General features: G+C 36.9%; 1 protein-coding gene across 1 annotated transcript in view; it reads right to left on the reverse strand.

Annotated features, from left to right (window-relative positions):
* Nucleotides 1-20,081, reverse strand: part of sbf2 (SET binding factor 2) — a 143,150-nt gene that overhangs the window by 107,365 nt on the left and 15,704 nt on the right. The window contains exon 2 of the mRNA XM_016521593.1: nucleotides 17,863-17,948. Coding sequence (XP_016377079.1) covers nucleotides 17,863-17,948 — 86 coding nt within the window. The remainder of the gene's footprint in view (nucleotides 1-17,862; nucleotides 17,949-20,081) is intronic.

Raw genomic sequence — 20,081 nt, forward strand, 5'->3', positions numbered from 1 at the left:
CTAGCCCAAGCTGTGATATAAACGAACGCTATTGGCTATTTTAAAAAGGGGCGGGGCTGCTTGATATGTCCCGCCCTGTCTTCCTGTTTCAGTTAAAATGACGTCAACACAGAGTAACGCTGCGTGTTTCTAAGCATTTCAGGGGACCTTTAAGGATGCTATAAAGTCAAAATCCAAGCCAATAATTTTAAACAATCATTCAGCCAGTTAATAAAATTAACTGGCTGAACCTCTTTTTAAGGCACTGAGTCTTCTGGAAATTATAATGATTCCTCCATGGACTTGGCAGTCCATTCATTGTGAATAAGCCTCTTTATGAATTACCATATCACATGCAAACATCAACAACAACGTTAGGACTGTTGAACTTCACAAGCTAAACAACAAACAGCAGTTCCGTTACAGTGTGCTTTGACTAATCAAGTGTAAACACCTTTGTCCCAGGACTGGACTGAGGCACAATACAGGTCTACATCACACTGCAGACCCCTGCCTGTGTGCTCAGCGATAGTGAAATGGGCACAGGTGTTTCCTGTGGTTTTCAGAGAGTCCGTAACCACCCACATTTCCCTCCTTCCAATCAGCTATCTGTCTTCTGTTTATGTTTTTCAGCTGACTAAACAACAGCTCCATGCTGCAGGTTTGGCCAGTCACGTGAGTCGGCCACTCTTCACTCCCAGCAGGATGGAGAAAATGGCCCGGCTTTTGAATGAAGGGAGGGTTTCCTTTATTTTCAACACAATGGTTGTTCATTACACAGGACTTATGGACTTACACTTACTATAGGTGTCGCACTGATGCTGATGACAAGGATTTTTCAAGAAGCAACTGGTTGCACAAGAATACCTTGACATTGCACTGGAGTGCAAGGCTGTGTTGTACTATAGGTGTCGCACTGATGCTGATGACAAGGATTTTTCAAGAACTGAACTGGTTGCACAAGAATACCTTGACATTGCACTGGAGTGCAAGGCTGTGTTACGTTGCACTAGTAGTGCAGGTATAGGCAGACAACTGATTACTATCTGAAACTAACTGATTAGTTTCCTTTGTTGTTTTGTTTGTTTGGTTTGTTTTGTTGTTTGGCTTAATTGTCTTTGTTTAGTTTGCGTAGTAGTACTGGTATAGGCAGACATGTGACATCTATCCTAGATTTGTTTTGTTTGGTTCTGTTGTTGTTGTTTGACTTTGTTGCTGTATCTTTTTTTTCTGTTTGGTTCAGTTTTGTTCTGTGGTGTTTTGTTTTGTTGTTTGGCGTAAGGTTTTATTTTTTTTTTTGCATTGTAGTACAGGTAGGGCTGGGCAATAAAACGATAACGATAATTATCGCTATATAATTTTCCTCTATAAAATGATAACAAGAGTTCGATAAATGTTCGATATAATGTTTAAGCTTCAAAAGCGGAACGAAACAGCGCTACTCATTTGAACCATGCCACATGGAGCATTTATCCGCTCGGCTCAAAGTTCAAATGGTAGCGCAGCACGAGCTCACTAGAGCAGATGCGTTTACTCACTGATGAGTCTCAGTCACGAGAGCACTAAACAGTGCTGTGAGATCCAGTGTGAAGCACTTCAATTCAGCGAAGAACACAAATGACTCTGTGATTTAAACTAGTTTAGAGCCAGATGAAACAGCGCTGACAAACAGGAAGCACTGTGCGCAATGACACAGTCAGAAGGCTTTTCAATCTACAAATCGCCATCATTTACCATGCAGTAACACTAATATTGTGGCAGAAATGTGGGATATTCATATAAAAATTATATTATTAATGTAGACATGTGTATTAAAGGAGTAATGGAATATAATTACAGTATTTTTGTGATTAAGCTATAGCATTTGTGCATTTATACAAAATGTAATTATACTACTGCTTTTCAAACAAATACCTAGAAACCGTATAGTTACATTTTTACCATGGTATTGAGGTGCTATATGTGTGGTTTTAACTGTGATCTCATGATGTAAATGTATGCTACTATTGAAGAACAATGGTTAATTTGAATAAAACTCAAACAGTCAGAATAATTACATTTTACCATATACAAATGAGGTAGTTACAATTTTTACCGATGTTACTGTTTTTGATAATGAACATAAATTTACATCTGCATCTCAAACTACATCTCTTAGTGCATTTCTAAGAGAAAATTTTTTTATATTATTAATATTGCAGCCTGCACTGCAAACTGTGCTGAAGATGCGCGTCAAAGTTTCATGATTTGAAACAATATCACTCATTAGAACATGCAGAATCTAAGAAATTAATTTTTTATTAAGACATTTATTTTGTTAAGGAAAAAATGACTGGTTAAGTGTAAAGATTTCAAAAACGTGAAGTGTTTGTCATGTTCTGACCATAAAGAGTAGGCTAGTTTAAAGGGGTCATATGATGCTATTTTAAAGATCATTATTTTGTGTATTTGGTGTAACAGAATATGTTGACATGCTTTAATGTTCAAAAAACACATTATTTTTCAAATACTGTACATTATTGTCTCAACAATAAACAGCCTATAAATGAAAAATGCCAAATGTTACAGAGTGAAATGTCGATCCAGAAAGTTGCAAAGGACTGTGCAAGCTTTAGGGGAGTTGATGGAAGCGATTTACTGCATCTATGCTTTGATCATCGAACTGAATATGATCCAGATGTAGTATTTGATAAAAACGTGATTTTCTCTGCTTTTTGCTCAAAATGTTGCTTTTTTAATAAAACTTACCTACATTCAAGTGATCATAAAAAAAGAGTGCTTGAAGCTAGAATACAACAGGTTTTTGTTTAAAATTAGAGGCTCTGTTCTTTATTTTGATGTATTGCATGTTCAGACATTCATAAAACAAATCAAAAATGCTGGCGGTGGCTGGCAACTTTTTTCAAAAACGCTGGCGGGGAAAGAGTTAATGGTCTGCTTTCTACAACTTTCACTTAGGAGCAAAAATCTTCGATATCGACTGATATTTTTGGCCATATTGCACAGCCCTAAGTACAGGTATAAGTAGACATCTGATCGCTATCTTCATTTTGTTCAGTTCTGTTTTGTTCTTTGATTTTGTTATTTTGTTTTGTTCTGTTTTGCTGTTTTTGTTTCGTTTTGTGGTGTGTTGTTTGTGTTGTAGCACAGGTATATGCAGACATCTGATTGCTATCTTGGTTTTGTTTCGTTTTGTTCGGCAATTTTTTGTTTTGTTTTCTTCTGTTCTTCTTTTCATTTGTTGTTTGTCTTATTTGTTTGTGTTTTATTTATCATGCATTTGGCCAAATTATTTGGTGTCAAATGAATTTAGGGGTTACAACACTGTTTCCCAGGTCTGCTCATAGGAATGGAGGAAAGGATATGGTACACCCAGCAGTGAGTGGGCCAACATAATTGGTGGCCACTTAACCACATGTCAGAGTCAATAATGTTCAGGAAGGTACTTCAGTGCTGAGTGCGAGGAGACCAACTCTCACGGGGAATAAATTTACAGAGTTAAGGGAGCGAACATTCTTCAACAGAAGTGTACATATACAGTAAAACAGTATGTCATGGTTTCCTGATTACTTGGTTTCAGCGGATACTTTTCATCTAAAGCCACTCAAGGTTCCCAAATCACACTAAAAGGGTTTAGTATTTGCTCATGAAAAACAATGATCATGGTAGTTATCCTGTTCACAAATTGTAATACAAAGACCAATTGCCACACAACCCAAAGTACCTATTGGTATCTCTAGCGTCCCCAGTTATCCAAAGCATCCACTATTTTAAATACTTTTTAAACAAAAGAAATGGACAGGCCAGCCATCCAGATTATTTCCTTGCCTACGAGCCAAGATGCTGGGATAGGCTCCATCATCCTCGCAAACCTACATAGGACAAGCGGTTTGGATAATGGACAGATTGATGGACTAATGTGTTAGTGATGTACTTGCAATATATCTTTCTATAACAATGTGATAAAAATGGTACCAATATTTTGTCGAAGTTCCACACAACAGAAAGCACCCAAGCAGCTCCTTGGGTGACTTCTGTTGACTAGCATCTATTCTGCGTCAGGCAAAAAATGACCAAGTCTGACTAAGTAGTTGATGTAAACATTTATGGTTACTGAAATGATTGACAATGTTGTGGAAACATTCCTTGAATACATATAATTTAACAGGTTTAGTATAAGAATTTTTTGACTCCCAACCTCTTGTTTTGACTTAATTAGTAGGGTAAAACCCCCCAAACCCTTGTGATTTCCCACCATTCCACATGTGGTCCATACCTGGGATCTGTAACCTTTATATCTAGCTCAGACCCTTAATTACCTGCCATCAGCCAGAAACTTGAATAACCAGGAATTGTCTGGGTAGAAGTAAGCAATTTGTTCCTGTTCTGTCTGAATGATGTTAACCAAGTTGGTCCCCCAGTGAGAATGAGACATTACGGGCACACCAGACAATCTGGAGCACTCGAGCTGCAGAGCCAAAGTCCTTTTTTGTTTGTGTGCATCTTTATTTTGTTAAATGCTGGGATTTCATTGGCTGTGGGACTGGTATGGGCCCTTTGTTAACAGGTTTTCCTTTGGTAGCTGAGATGAACAGAGACAGCAGGAAATAACAAAAGCTCTTGGAGTATGGCTCAGCTCCCTGGTCCTTTGTTTCATTATGCTTTGTCTGCCCTCTGCCAGGAACTGAAGATACTAATCAATTCATGGGGCCATGTAGCTCACAGAGGTCCTGTGTGCACTGTACACTGTCATTCATTTCCTTTTCATATTTATTAGTCAAAACAAGTCTAGCCTAAATGTTTCCATTAAATCAGCACCCAAATATTCTGGAAATCTCACAAATTTTCATTAAAAAAATACTACTAATTTTCTTTCTGGCTCTCAGCTTCCTTCTAAACAAAGACCCAAAGAAAGATCTGGATAGTGCCGGACCCACTTTAGAGCAAAACTCACTCCTGACTAGCTCTTGGTGATGCGTTTCCTGTGACTTTCAAGCAGTCCACAAGGTCCATTACTCATGAAAAGATTGTCCTGACAAACACATCATTCTTTTTTCCAAAATCTGGATGCATGCTGGGATTCAGAATGTTTTGTTTTCTATTTTCCCCCTTTGTTTTACAAACACTGACTAAAACAAAATACTGTGAGACGTGAGCTTCAGCCATTCGTGCATTTGCCCATGGTGACATAACCGGAAGCCAGCAAAGCAAACTGAGTAGGTCAAATCATTAATCATATTCATATCATATCCTTCAAAATTCCTTAAAAGGATAGTTCACCCAAAAATTAAAATTAAGACATCATTTACTCACCTTGGAGTAAATGCCCTATGCCCTTCTTTCTTTTTTGGATCACAAAAGAAGAGGTTTTTTTTTTTTAAATGCCTTGCTCGCACTTGTCCATATAATGTATGTATAAAATATGTAGCTTATGTAAATATGTCACCAGTCTGTGTCATTTTTCATTCACAATCATTTCACTTAGGGGTGCGCCGATCCGATATTCAGTATCGGTATCGCTCCGATACTGGCATTTTCTGCTGGATCGGGGTATCGGTCAGACGAGACCGATCCAAATCCGATATAGTGCGTATACTATACTGTGTTATTATTAAGCCCCACGAAAGCCACAAAAACATTATAAAGCACCATAAAGTTTTTGTGCACTATATTCTCTCTCCAAGATGATTAAATGTTCCTAATGTTATACTTGATCTGTTAATAAAGATAAATGGTTTTGCATAAAAGGAATTAATCTTGCTGGAATTTCGTGCGGTTTCTAAATTGTGTACATTTCTACCGGATATCTGGTTAGATCACAAGACTGGAGTAGAGAGCACTATGAATTGTTCGTCACGAGCACAGTAACTGAAATTTAAAACTGTTAAAAGAAAAGGCTCAATAAACTAACGCACATATTTGTTATTTTTCTTTATAATGAAGCTGTCTATATTTAGTAGATTGTACGTAACATACAAAAGAGTGATGATCGACCTACACATTGAGGTATAGAAATTCTACACTCATTTAAAAAAAACGTGCTGGTATCAGATCGATATCGGTATCGGCAGATACTCAGAATTTTTGGTATCGGATCGGTATCGGTTCTGAAAAAGTGGTATCGAGCCAGCCCTAATTCCACTGCATGCAATGCCAAAATATGAATATTCAAATTAGTCGCACTGTTAACACGTTACTGTTAAAAATTTCAAAAAATTTCTTTAAGGCAGTTACCGCACATTCATTCAACCATTTTAAACATTGGAATAGGAGCACCAACGCACACAAGCAATAATGCTCTTACGAAAATTAGCCATAGTTTTATTACAAATAAAACCAAAAAATTGCAATTATAGTTAAACCATAATAAAATCACAATAAACCCGGGTTTTGTTACACTAACCATAGTTTAACCATGGTGTTTAAATTTGGTTATACAAATGGTAAACTGCAAAAAAACATAAAAATAATAAAATAAAAGGTTACTACACTTTTACCATAGTAAAACCATGGTTATTTTTCGTAAGGGTGTTTATCAGTCAAATTCATTTAAAACTGTAAATTCAACAGGTACAAAATATGATCAGTAAAAGAAAAATGTGAAGACAAGCACTGGACCTCGGCAGGTTAGTGGGGAAATATATTTATTCATTATTCAGAATGCATATTTGGAAGATAAATATATTCATAGGAGCATTTCAGCAGGTTGAAGATAATTCATGTTAACGCAGAGAATATGAATAATTGTTTTTTTATTTTATTTCCAGCCCTAAAACGTAGTATAATCTGCTTTCTCATAAGAAACGGTCTGGATGTAGGCGCGCTAAATGCTGACCGGAAACTCCCGAGCTGTACTGAGCAGAACGCGGAGGTAGTTGTGCAAGTAGTCCATTGGTGTATTGTAAAGCTGCATGCTTTAAATCAATCTATTGTATAAAGCGCTATATAAATAAACGTGACATGACTGGAGTGCTGATTGCAGAGCTGGTACAAACTTATCCACATCACTATGATCAGATGCTTTCTTAACTGCTGTTTTCTCACTGCTGTCATTTTTGTTCAACATTGGAAGTGGATCAAAAAAGTTAATCAAAGTTGTCCTAAGACAAAAACGGGTATTGTTTTCGTTTTAGGACAACTTTGATTAAAGGTTTTGATCAACTTCAAATGTTGACTACTATAGTATATATTTATATATAAATATATTACTTGAGTTATTGAGTGGAAAGCGTGCAGCACATATTTACATATTTAAACTCTGCTTTCAGCAGCATCAGGTTCGGCTGCGGAGTCTGTGTCTTCTTCCATTGAATTTCATCCGGGAGAGCTGAATTAAAGTCTTGCGCTACAGCGCCACACTGGTCAAACCGTGTTATTGCGACACTTACATTAGGTCATATGAGATCAAATAACTACTCAACAACAAAAATATTTGTCGATAATTTTTTTATTGTCGACGTTGTCGATAATGTCGACTAATCGTTTCAGCCCTATTTTATTCATCTTGATATTTCGCAACTTGTGTTATTGTCCTGGGCTGTGACACTAATAGAGTGTCATGAAAGCGCAGCTGTGCAATAATATATTCGATTTTAGTTTATTCTTCACAGAACCCTATCATATACCTGGAATACAACGTATCACCATTCTGTGATACTTTTGCTTGTTTTTTTTAAAGCTTGATGCTGGTCATTATTCACTGCCATTATATGGACAAACGCAAGCAGAATATATTTTTTTTAATTCTCCTTTTGTCATCCGAAAAAAGAAGGACATGATTACTAATTTTCATTTTTGGGTGAACTATAACTCAAATGTTAAAGCCTAATGCCTCGTCATATCTAGCGTTCCAAATAAAACAGTGAAAGATGTGCAGTTACATATTCAATGCTCCAAAAGTGCCTCTGTTAGATGGACAACAAACAACAGACCAGACTGTAGCTATTTACACATTTTCTGAATACTTTATGCGTCCTTCCCGGAAGTACGAAGCACATTCCAGATTACAACAGGGATTTGAAGGAAAGGGAAGAGAAGTTCAAAAAGTCAGAGCAACAGATGAGATGGATGACACAAACGGTTATGATCCCTCCCCCCCCCCACATCGTGGGAGGTCACATTCCTTCATTATAGGATGTCGGGCTCCGATGAGGAATTTTTATTTATTTCATCAGTTAGGCCTGCATAGCTCTCTCAAAATAAAGCAAAAACACAAACATTAAAACGTTCTGTTAATGCCCACAGTTTTTTGTGAAAAAGGGTTTCATTCATCTATGTTTCTCTTTCAGCATTACATTGTTTAAAATTGACAGAAAAAACTTTTGCTTTGTTTTAAAAAAATATTTCAAATAAGTGCTGTTAAAATGACTATTTTTAAAAAATCCTTAAAAAAAATCAGCTTCCACAAAAATATCAAGCAACATAATTGTTTTCAACATTGACAATAATAATAAGAAATGTTACTTGAGCATCAAATCAGCATATTATTTTATTTTAAAATAAATTTAAACAGAAAAGTTATTTTAAATTGTAATAATATTTCTAAATATTACTGTTTTTACTTTTTTTATCAAATAAATGCAGCCTAGGAAAGCCTAAGAGACATCTTTCAAAATCGTAAAAGAATTTGAACAGTAGTGTGCATATATACTAAAAAATAATATTTCTGATCAAGTCACCACTGCTAAATAAATCAGGCTATTACATGAAAAGATTTTAAAGACTTATGATGTATATCAGCAGATTTTCTTTGTTATATGCAAACATAAAAAAAAACTCACACATTTTCTTCCACCCTCTCCACTATATAGAGGAGTAGAGGAAGTATGTTTTTCTTCAAGCTTACAAAATTACGGACATAATCCATTTGATGCAGTCAGTAGAAATAAAGCAGAGGATTCTGGGTTTATTTGCTGGAGACATAAAACACACATTGCAGCCAGCAGCAATAAGACCAACTGGCTTCAGGAGGTGCCAAGGGTCTATGTCCGCCTCAGTCCCAGCATGCTGGGGAAGGCAATGCTCATGCAGTCAGCACTGCCAAGTGGCTTGTGCTTTCGTGGGAGGTTAGATGAATGGGCCTTGTTGTTAGTTTAGCAGGAACATTTTAATCCATCATTTTGGCCATAATGCAAAAGCCTCCATGCATGCCAGAGAATGAAGATATCTGCAACAGCAAATATCTCCAGAGACTGAGGTTAATGGCAAGTGATCGTGGTGACAATGACAAACTGGTAAAAGGGTAATGCTGTCAGAAGAAGAAACCCATGCACAGCCTTGAGATGTTCAAGCATTCTGACTAACGTCAATGTTTATCGGCCACTTGAAAAAGTGATACTCAACCAGTTCAGGAGCCAAGCTAAAATACATCCACTGAATACATGCTAAATGTTTTTTCAACACCATTCCTCAAAAATAAAAAAGGTTCCTATATACAAAAACAAAACTTATATCTCTATATGTTTCAGCTTTTTGACATTACTCACTATACTTTGGTATGTTTTGGCTTATTTTGTTGTGGTGAAAGCTGTTTACTGAATGAACTGTAGCCAGAAGCAATGGTTTTAAATTAAAACACCTCAATCATAAATTTGTTTCTTACAAACATGCAGCTTCACAATACATTAATTAATGGACTGTGGATTACTTATGGATTATTGTGATGTTTTTTATCAGCGGTTTGGACTCTCATTCTGACGGCACCCATTCACTGCAGAGGATCCATTGATGAGCAAGTGATGTAATGCTAAATTTCTCCAAATCTATCCTGATAAAGAAACAAACTCATCTACATCTTGGATAGCCTGAGGGTGAGTAAATTTTCAGCAAGTTTTCATTTTTGGGTGAATTATTCTTTTAAGCAGCAAGTTACGTTGTTGGGAAAAGCACCCTAGAACAAAAAATCGGTCTTAGGGCTTTTATATTCGCAAGTTGTGACATGAGGAACAGTCAAGAAACCATCCTCAGGCACAGTCTTTAGAAAACTTAATGCCCAAATTAAATTTCTATTAAAAGCAGTGTGATAATTACAAAAATAATATTGGATAAATCCTAAATATTTAACATAATTCCCCAACTCTAGTTCAGTACTCATCATTAAATAGATATTTGGAACCAAGGGTTTGGAAACTTTTCTACTGTTTGTTTTAAGCCCTCCTTGCTTCAAGAACAATAACAAAGCAAAAAAGAAAATGAATGAACAAAAGGCTCCATATGCATACCGCAATACACCATCAAACATGTATTCCAGTTTAAAGACTATCAAAGGTTATCTCCAACATGGAACCTTTCTAGGATGCACCTGACCCCATGCCATCAGCACTGGCACATATACAATCATAAATTCAACTTGTTTGTCAGCTGAAAGGTCTCATCTAAAGCATCCCTCATGCATAACCAGGACACCCAATCAAATTTGACATTTTAAAACACACACCTCATGATGCCTTCAGAATTCAATCAAATTGACCTATTAGAGACAAACTGCATCTTTTCTTGATCCCATAAGAACATGCAGCTGTGGCAGTGGACTGTACACGTGCTCTGGACATATAAAAGCTTACGTTTTGAAAGTTTGGATCGTGAGGACCAAGGTTTGACTACGAGCTGCTCAGTCTACATTTTTATTTCCTAAAAAAATGATAAAAAGCCTAAACAAAACAAAAGCAACATCATTATGTTCTATATCAATGCATTTTTGATATACATCATTTTATTTTCATGATGTTAAATGAGTAGTTTTTATGTGAGCACACTAGACTTGTGCCGGTATTCGGTAATGCGATATATCACGGTACTGAATATGCACACACACTGAAATCGAGTGACCCTGACATTCAGCATTGAACTTGAGGCACAGAGAAACGTATGGGACTTATAATGTGACTAATATAGCTGCAGACTCTGAGTAAGCGCATGCTTGTGTGCGAAACAAACATTTGTGAGTCAACATACTAAAGTTATGATTTCAGCTGGTTTATTAATGCAATATTTCGATAAGAATGACAGTAAATAATCTAGAAACTCAAGCAAAAGCATTCAGCTACTACATAATCTACAGCCCACCGAGATCAGAGAGGAAAACCATGAAATAATGCCAGTCATTCCTTTGCTATCTGTGAAGCATGTCAACTTTCCTCTGGTTGAGATTCTGAGAGTAAATTCATGTTGCAACAAAGATTTGTGACATTTAACCATAACATTCCAAAGAACTTATAAACAAAAATTACCGTGATCACAGTCATAACACAATATAATTGTGTAACGCCTTTTTTTTTTTTTCACAAAGCACAGAGCAAAATGAACCTAAGAGGATTAAAACAGACACTTTTCCTAACTGTAATCCATGTTTGTTATGAAACTATTTGGACATTAAAATGAACTGTATGATAGTACGCAATATCACATGAGCAAGAGTGCTAGTGTTCTAAACATCATCCCGGCTGTGATTCGGGTGCAGGTTATCACATTCCTGCCACGTTACAACGTTGAACGTCAAGTACAGTACAAGCAAACCACAGTGTGTCCATGAAGAATTGCCTCACGTTAAACATGAAACTGTTTTCCCCGCTCAAAGCGTTCTGTAATCACTCCATGTTTTCCATCTCTGGGTTTTCATTTCCTGTCCACTTGCGAGAGAAACACCGCTCTGAGCGAGAAAACGCAAACACTCTGACATTCAAAACCTTGTTCCTCGCTCCACACAATCAGATCACCTCAGATTAGAGGACTATAGCTACTGAATATTATAACAGAATATCAAAGCAAGAGGTATCTGTAAACAAATGATACCAGGGCCCTACAATAATGGGCCAGTGCAAGAGAGTTTTAAGGCAGTTAAAGTAAAGATGAAATCAAATTAAATAAAGTAAAATAATATAAAATAAAACGGGCAGACTTAAAAAACAAACTTCACTTTTGCAAATTTGTAGGTCATTTTAAGTGGCTCTATGCAGCCCCAAAATGTTCATAATAAGAACGTGTCAATTGTGTCATTTTAGCATGTTTTCATGTTTTACACTCTTTGTGGGTCCTAATTATATTCTTGTCAAGGCAACCAGAGAACATCTGTGTCTTAACTGTGTAAGACCTATAACTAACCCAGCCAGTCGTTGTTATTTATGGGTTGCCTGATTCCTATTTTTTGATAGCATTGCTCTAGTTGTGGACCATATTTAGACAAACTGTTCAATGTCCCCTCAAACTGTTTTCCCTGTACCGTCTTTCCAGTGTGATCTATGCATTAAGAAACAAGTGAATCTGCATGAAGCTGAACCTTCATGTGAGGCAGGGTTAAAAAACAGCACACAAGGAGAATAGCTGGCGAACTTCCTCCAAGATTGAAAACACCTTTGGAATGAGAGCTGTAAACACGATGGGGTGTTTTTCTATCCTTTTATACTTGGAACATTCCTCATCTGTGGCCATTTAGTTTGCTGGGGGTTGTTATGGTAAAGAAAGAATTTCTGCTGTTCCGAAACTGAAAACAGAGCGAAACAGAAAATCTGTAGAAATCAGCAAATAATAACAACTTGCATACAAGACGAAATTCCAAATTGCCTGGCTGGTATTTTAAAGACAATATTCAATAAAACTACAAAGATGGGACTGAAGCCATTTCATTTTCGTGTGCTGGGGACGTTGGGGACACTTAACCCCAGCAATGTGCTTTTATGAGTTTGTTATTTTCATTATTTAACAATCCATCCAAAATAAACAGCTTACCGGAAAACCCACACAACTAGACTAAACGGATCCTCCGTGCAATTTGACTTTTTTCCGAAATTTGACTTTTTCCTAAATAAGAGGAAAATTTGTAACACTATAAAGGATTACAGTCGACATATTTGTGTGCTCTGCTATTAATACACACAGATGCTAGACGCAACTGCACACGAGCATCAAAAGACTAGATAAAAGTGTACGTGAGCATCGTAAAAGAATCTTAAGACCGCATAATTCAGCCAAAAATTACGCAAGGCCGGGTCACAGCATAAGAAACACATTGGGTAGGGAGATCAGTAGAAACATGTGCACATACTGATATGTTTGAGTAAACTGACGGAGCAGAAACTATGCTGAGGGGGTCCTCCACATGTTGCTTCGGAGATGATGCTGTGAAGATGAACTCAAGCCATGTTTCCTGAAACCCAGCAAAACACTCTTCTGGTTCGATTCTGCAGCCCACTGGGAGTACTGGCACACCCAATGACTAACAAGAAATGACATACATACAGCTCTGGTCTAATTTTATACAATACATCGGCCACCCTATGCACTCCACTGTCCCCGCAGTGTTCAAAGAGATGTGAATGCGTTTGATGAATGTTGTTCTAGCACTTACTCGAAAACAACATGTGAGATGAGAAAATGGAAAAAACAGCATCGCAATTAATCTTACATAAAACCACTAATAACATTTCAATGTGAATAATTCACTACAATGCAAACTATAAAAATAACAACACGCGTAAATGCTAAAGATGTTCAAAATATGTACAATAATACTGCTGCTTAACCTGGCTTTTCAAATCTAGTTCATTTAGAGATTCCCACAAAAATAAACTGTTTGAGTTCAAGCTGATTCTGGAATGCTTTTGGTGAGAATACAATCTAATAGTGTCAGGTATTTACACAGATTTTATGATTCGATTAGATTCCTATTCACAAGCTCTTGATTTGATTTGATATAATATTGATTCATTTGGATATATTTCAGGTACAGTAAACTACCCTGTCAGTTGATACATTACTATGATACTATAAGGTAGGGCTGCACAATAAATATTTTAATCGATTATTTAAGCATAATCGTCTACAAATATTTGCCCGCTGGTTATTTATCCTAAGAATGTTTCATTTTATTTTTTTGCATTGGTAAGAAGCCTCCACAAGCTTTCATGGTTGCGGTGACCAAATGTCAATAGTTTAAATCCCCCAATCAGAGATTTTCTCTTAAATCGATACATTTTCTGCCAAGTGGTTTTACCTAATCTTCCCAACCTGGCAACCACGTGCACATGCTCTCTCTACATTATGGAAGTACTGTATAAGTTGTGTGTAAGTTGAAACTTTGTTTCATTTCAAATGCTTATCGCGATTATTGCATAGAAGATGCGCTACAAGTAATGCTTAGTGATTTTTTTTCACACATCAACTGAAAACAGCATAGATTGAAAGATATATCTTGGGATTTAAAATCGATATTGGTTCATCAAAATGGTTAATCAATATTGTCAACCAAGCCCAATCTATCCTATAGTTGACCAAAGAACCAACCAATATCCCTGTTTAGTGTTGTCAAATGTACCGATGTCAGAACTGAAATGTTAAAAATGTAACGATACCAGCAGTTCCCGCTAGCATTTTGAGCGCTGTTGAGTGGATTCTTAAACAGCTCTGATTGACGCGGTTTTCAAACGCACCCATGTGTATCGGTGTAAGCACTCGGTGAAGAGCGTGAAGCGATGATCATTGTAGCCAATCACAGATATATCTGTTGAGTGCATGAACACAATGGCCAATCAGAGGTGTTTAAGAATCCACTCAAGAGCGCTCAAAATGCTATTGGGAAAAGCTGGTATCGTCACATTTTTTTAATTTCAGTACTGACTGGTACCGACATCGGTACTTTTGACAATGAGCAATGAGATAGACTGATAAACCTGGAACATAAATGTAACTAAAGAGGGACAATGTGACTTTTATCAGCAAATTTTGGTTTGCAATGTTTGAAATGTTATTCTGACCCGATATATCTATTGAGTGCATGAACACAATGGCCAATCAGAGGGGTTTAAGAATCCACTCAAGAGCGCTCAAAATGCTATTGGGAAAAGCTGGTATCGTCACATTTTTTACATTTCAGTACTGACTGGTACCGACATCGGTACTTTTGACAATGAGCAATGAGATAGACTGATAAACCTGGAACATAAATGTAACTAAAGAGGGACAATGTGACTTTTATCAGCAAATTTTGGTTTGCAATGTTTGAAATGTTATTCTGACCCTTTGACCATGATGGTGCCAGACTTGGTGGTTCCACTCTACAACAATCTCAACAAAAATGCACTGACAAACTAGCTTATATAACGTTTATTAACAAAAACGAATAAAATGAGGCATGGCTTACACCACATGCTGTATAATATATTGACTAATAAATTACAGAACTTTTAGCAAACACTGAGGAATCAAATAAATAAAAACAATTAAAAGAAAGCCTCCATATTGTAAGGTAAACAGCAAAGACAACAGGCTTTTCAAAATGAAAACAAAAAGAAAAGTAAAACTAAACTGGCTGTCGGTGACAGTGCTTGCATATTTTTTCCCAAGAAAACCAACATGTTCATTTTTTTTAAGAAGTGGTCTTTTACTTTACTTTCGCTTGAAAACCATATCCTCCGTCCACCATCGTGCAACTTTGTGCTCGTGCTGACGCGGCGAGTATAAACCAGGTTATACACCCACAGCACTCGCACTGAAATCGCCTCTCTCTGTCTCTTCACATGATCAGTGAAGTCTGACTCCCGCTGCGGCTCTGCAGCGTGCGCTGTATGGAGCAGAGCAGATGCTTTGGAGCATTGCAGACCATGCACTCGCACAAATGTGACCACATCAAATTTTAACTCGCACATTCTCAAAAAACTGTTGCAGTCTAGAGCCCTGCAACTGCTGAAGGATATTCCCTAAACTTGCAGGGACTTTATGAAGCCATTGAGTCTATACTGAATAAAAACCCTATGGAATGTTTCCAGTGCTTCTCAATACAAGCAGTTCTTGAGGAAAAGGACCTTCATTGTATTACACCAAATAATGTGACTGCTCAGTGTATTTCAAACCACGGAAATGGAGTTAAATCCAATTCCACTGTCTCTGATAGACAAAACAACCATCATTTCTGGAGTGGGAAAAAGATCATGTCCTCTTAGAATCACAAACATAAATCAGTAAGAATTCATAATGTTTAAAACAACAACTAATGTCAGGACTGACCCAGAGTGCGTAACCTGTTGGCTGACCAGAGACTCAACCACCTGCTAGGAAGATACTGAACCTGCGCTTCATTAGCCGATTCCTAGATGACTGTTTAGATTACAGTAACTACAATCAATGGGAGACGGTGCTCGCAGCCACATCTCAGCAAGTGAGTGTAAACAGACTCAAAATCAGTCCTCACAGCGAACAATGAGCCTCTTACACTGAATAGCCAATGTCCTCCATGGATCTGATGCAAACTTTTTCTACAAGCAAATGCAAAGCCACGTATCATAAATACCATTGTTATCCAAGGATATTGTGTAACCAAGCATATTTCTTTGGTTCACTTACACTTAAATGACTAATAAAACAAGAAAGCAGAGGGAGCACAGTCTGTGTTTGGCTCAATGACAAATAAAAGTGTATACGATTTGCCAAAACACATGTGCCATGTTCTCAGAAATGTCCTCTTTGTATTCATGTTGGTTCATAAAAGTTTTTTAAATGATTTAAAAAATGTCATGTAGTGTAACCATCAATTTTTCTTTACACCTTGAACACATGTGAGTGTCCTCAACTTAATCATTATTTTGCAAAACATTTTTAAGTATTATGAATTATAATTCCTAAATATCATTTTGGGAAGTCGTGCCACATGACATTTTACAACCTTGTCATGGAAAGGTCAAATTATCTGATATTTTAAGAGACTTATTGACCTTGACACACAGTCTTGAGATTCTGTAGGGGTTCTCTGTATTATATCACATTATTTCCTGCACTTTTTTGCACTTTGGTAGGAACATATGATTTTTTTGGGGGGGGGGGGGGGTAATAGCTAAAACAGATTAAAATAATAATGAAAGACAGTCACACTACTCAAAAGATTGTTTTTCTCTTCAAGAATGTAATTCCTTTTCTTCATTATGATACAAGGACAGCTGCATCACCTTTGTGACTTAATGCTGCACCTACGTTGGTGACTCTCAAAATATAAAACTATCAAAATGAATCTTAATTGAGAAACTAAAAACAAGCTCGTCAGAAGAGGTGTACTTTATATTAGAGTTGAACCTTTAGTTTATTTTTACATAAATTAATACATTCTCAGAATGATATGCTACTATAATGTTGTGATAATTTATAGGATGAAAGAAGTAGAATGCGCAGATCATCTCAGTCCTTTGATTTCACATAAAAGTCAAGAATTACGCATTACATCTTGATAAACAAGTAGACAAACAGTCAACCAGGCCACAGCCCAAAAGATTGAGCTGGACTTTGTTAGCTTTTGAACTCAAGAACCAGGACAACTTTAAAGCCACTGTCACTGAGGAGATGTACAGCATGTTCTTCTCCAGCTCAGATAAGCAAATATTTGGTCCAGAGTTAAGTTGATTTGTGTCTGTTAATTGGGCCAGAGTGTGTAGAGCAATTGATCACAGAGGCACAGCAAAGCACTTCTGCACGCCATTTAAGAAATGGACAGGACATGGGCTTGGAACTCTCTAATTAGAGCAAATGGAGGCGACTGGGATCAACCTTTAAGTAAACAATAATTATGCATTGTTGACAAAAGAAAAGGCTGATATCAGAACCATATGAGTTTCCGAGGATGTGGGCAGATGCATTCACAGATTTCAGGAAAACAAAAAAGTAAAAAAAATAAATAAAATTCATATTCTCCAGCAATGTCACATTTAATCTATTTAGAATCAAGTGGGCACAGCTGACCAATGGCAAAAACTGAAAATCCATCATAGAGAACAACTAGGAAAAACAAAGAGGTAGAATATACAGTTTTTTTTCTGTTCAGCTACTTCCAGAAAGCAGCTGTTTATGGATAAATGACTTGAGTCTACTTTTGGGTTTGTGTTTTCAGAAACAAAAACGACTCCTTACCATCTCCACACCCTGGGGAAATACCGTGCCATCCCAGTCCTTTTTGGGAAAGCGCTGAATGATCTTGCCACATCCTTCACCAGACCCTAAAATGTATATATAACAAAAAAATACAGAGTATTAACTGAGATGTGCAATTTCAGCACTGTTTTTCTGAAAATGACATTTTCGAAACAGCACGAACAGTAGTATGGGGCATATCAGGACAATCCTGAACATTAAAAAAAATACTGTTAAACGTGATCACAATTCCAAGTTTCCTAACTGGCACAATCACTCCTCATGCATTCCTTCTGGTCTTTTTGCTGTCCAAAAACCATCTTTCCTGGCCCATTTTTTGTTGACAAAGAAAGCAGTGTGTGCACAGGGCCAAGACGGTTTCGTCAATTAGCGTTTACTAGTGTAAACATTGTAATGTGACAATACCGGTCCTTATGAACACAAATACCCCTGGCAGTAAACCAAAAAAAGAGAATGTAGCACATTTTAATGGAATAGTCAATAAGAGGTCAAAGTGACCCGGACTATACTGATTTAAAAGCAAATTTAAGGCTTCATACCTTAACACAGATGTGGAGTTAAAACATTATCAAACACTCAGTTGGAAAAATGAACTAATAGATATCATTCTCCATATGCTTATCTGGGAAATACATCCCTGCCTGTGTTTTTGATAATATCTGGAACAGGGAACTAGAAACTGGAGTAAATACTGGGTCAGGGGATGATGGACATATTATGTTTATCATAATATGATTTTGGAAAGACCACTGACAATATGTTATTACAGATAGGCAAAACAGGCCAGATATGTACTGGATGAAAGTATTGCTGGACTGTCACATTTTTGGACTAAATGACTGATCAGATGACAGACAACTTCATAAAGATATCGCTCTTGGAAATGGGCTGTTAAAATTTGAGAAAATACAATTTGACTGTTTTGGAAAATGTTTGCCAAGATGTGTGAATGTGTGTATAATAGAAAAACTTAATCCTAATGTGAAATGACATTAAATGGACAGTTCGCCCCAAAAATGAAAATTCTGTCATTATTTATTCACCCTCATTCCGTTCCAAACCTGTATGAATTTCTGTGCATTCTGTGGAAAACAAAAGATATTTTGGAAAACTTCTCGGTGTTTGTTTGTTTTTGTTTTGCTTGAGTGTATACAGCAATAGTCAATGGGGTGCAATGAGGGTGAATAAATTATCACTTTTGCGGAAACTATTTATCAAAAAAAATAATACAATCTACAAAAATCTTCTCTTTGATACAATCATAGAATTATTTGACACAGACATGTCGCTTTTTTTCTTGGAAAACAGTAGTGCTGAGAGTCAACCTGCATCTAGATAAAATAATAGCTTTAAAAGTCAAAACATGGGCTTGAGCTACACTAAACAGACTAAGTGCCTCTCATGGGTTTATGTGGACCGTGCAGAAAGATACAAGCTCTGTTTTGATTCGCAGGGTCTCGGATTCCCAGTGTCATCAAGCACTTGATCTGCCAAACCAGATTAGAGATCAAGGATATACAGATTATGGATTAGGGTAGGGCTGTGCAAAAAATCGAATGCGATTGTCATGCACATCTCGTCAGTAAAGGCGCTCCTGTGATTAGTAGTAAATCTCCAGCACATGCTTTCAGATGGAGCGGCATTTACTACACAGAGCCGTAGTTCACTGACAAGCTACGCAAAATCGCATTCAAAATCGCAGGTGATTCATTGATAAATTAACATGAATATAATACACCTAAGCATAAAATCTAAAAAAATATATATAATCAAAATGTCATAAGTGGACTTTGAGCGATTAATTGCCGCTTTGAACGATTACGTAATTGTGGCATCTGTAATTGTAATCGCGATTAGAAATTCGATTAATTGTGCAGCCCTACTTCAGCGGTCACATCTTAACGTGTTTTATATTTGCACACAAAAGCCAAGCAGTCACTCCTGCACTCTAAAAAAAGATGGTTCTTTAAAGGTTCTTTACATGCAGTAATGGTTTTATTTAGAACCATAGCATTCTGAAGAACCCTTTCATGCTGCAATGGTTCTTTGTGTTAGAGTTTAGGGTTCTTTATTCCCGCCCTTTGGTTTTTCAAATCTGTAACTGACAAAGCACCTCATTACTGATTTTCTGGAGTTCAGTGATCCAACTACACAGACTGTCAACACACTCTCAACAGGTAAATGATTTCATTCTTAAA

The sequence above is a fragment of the Sinocyclocheilus rhinocerous genome, unplaced genomic scaffold (assembly GCF_001515625.1).
Source record: "Sinocyclocheilus rhinocerous isolate Xijiao unplaced genomic scaffold, SAMN03320098_v1.1 scaffold539, whole genome shotgun sequence".
NCBI classification, from domain to species: Eukaryota; Metazoa; Chordata; class Actinopteri; order Cypriniformes; family Cyprinidae; genus Sinocyclocheilus; species Sinocyclocheilus rhinocerous.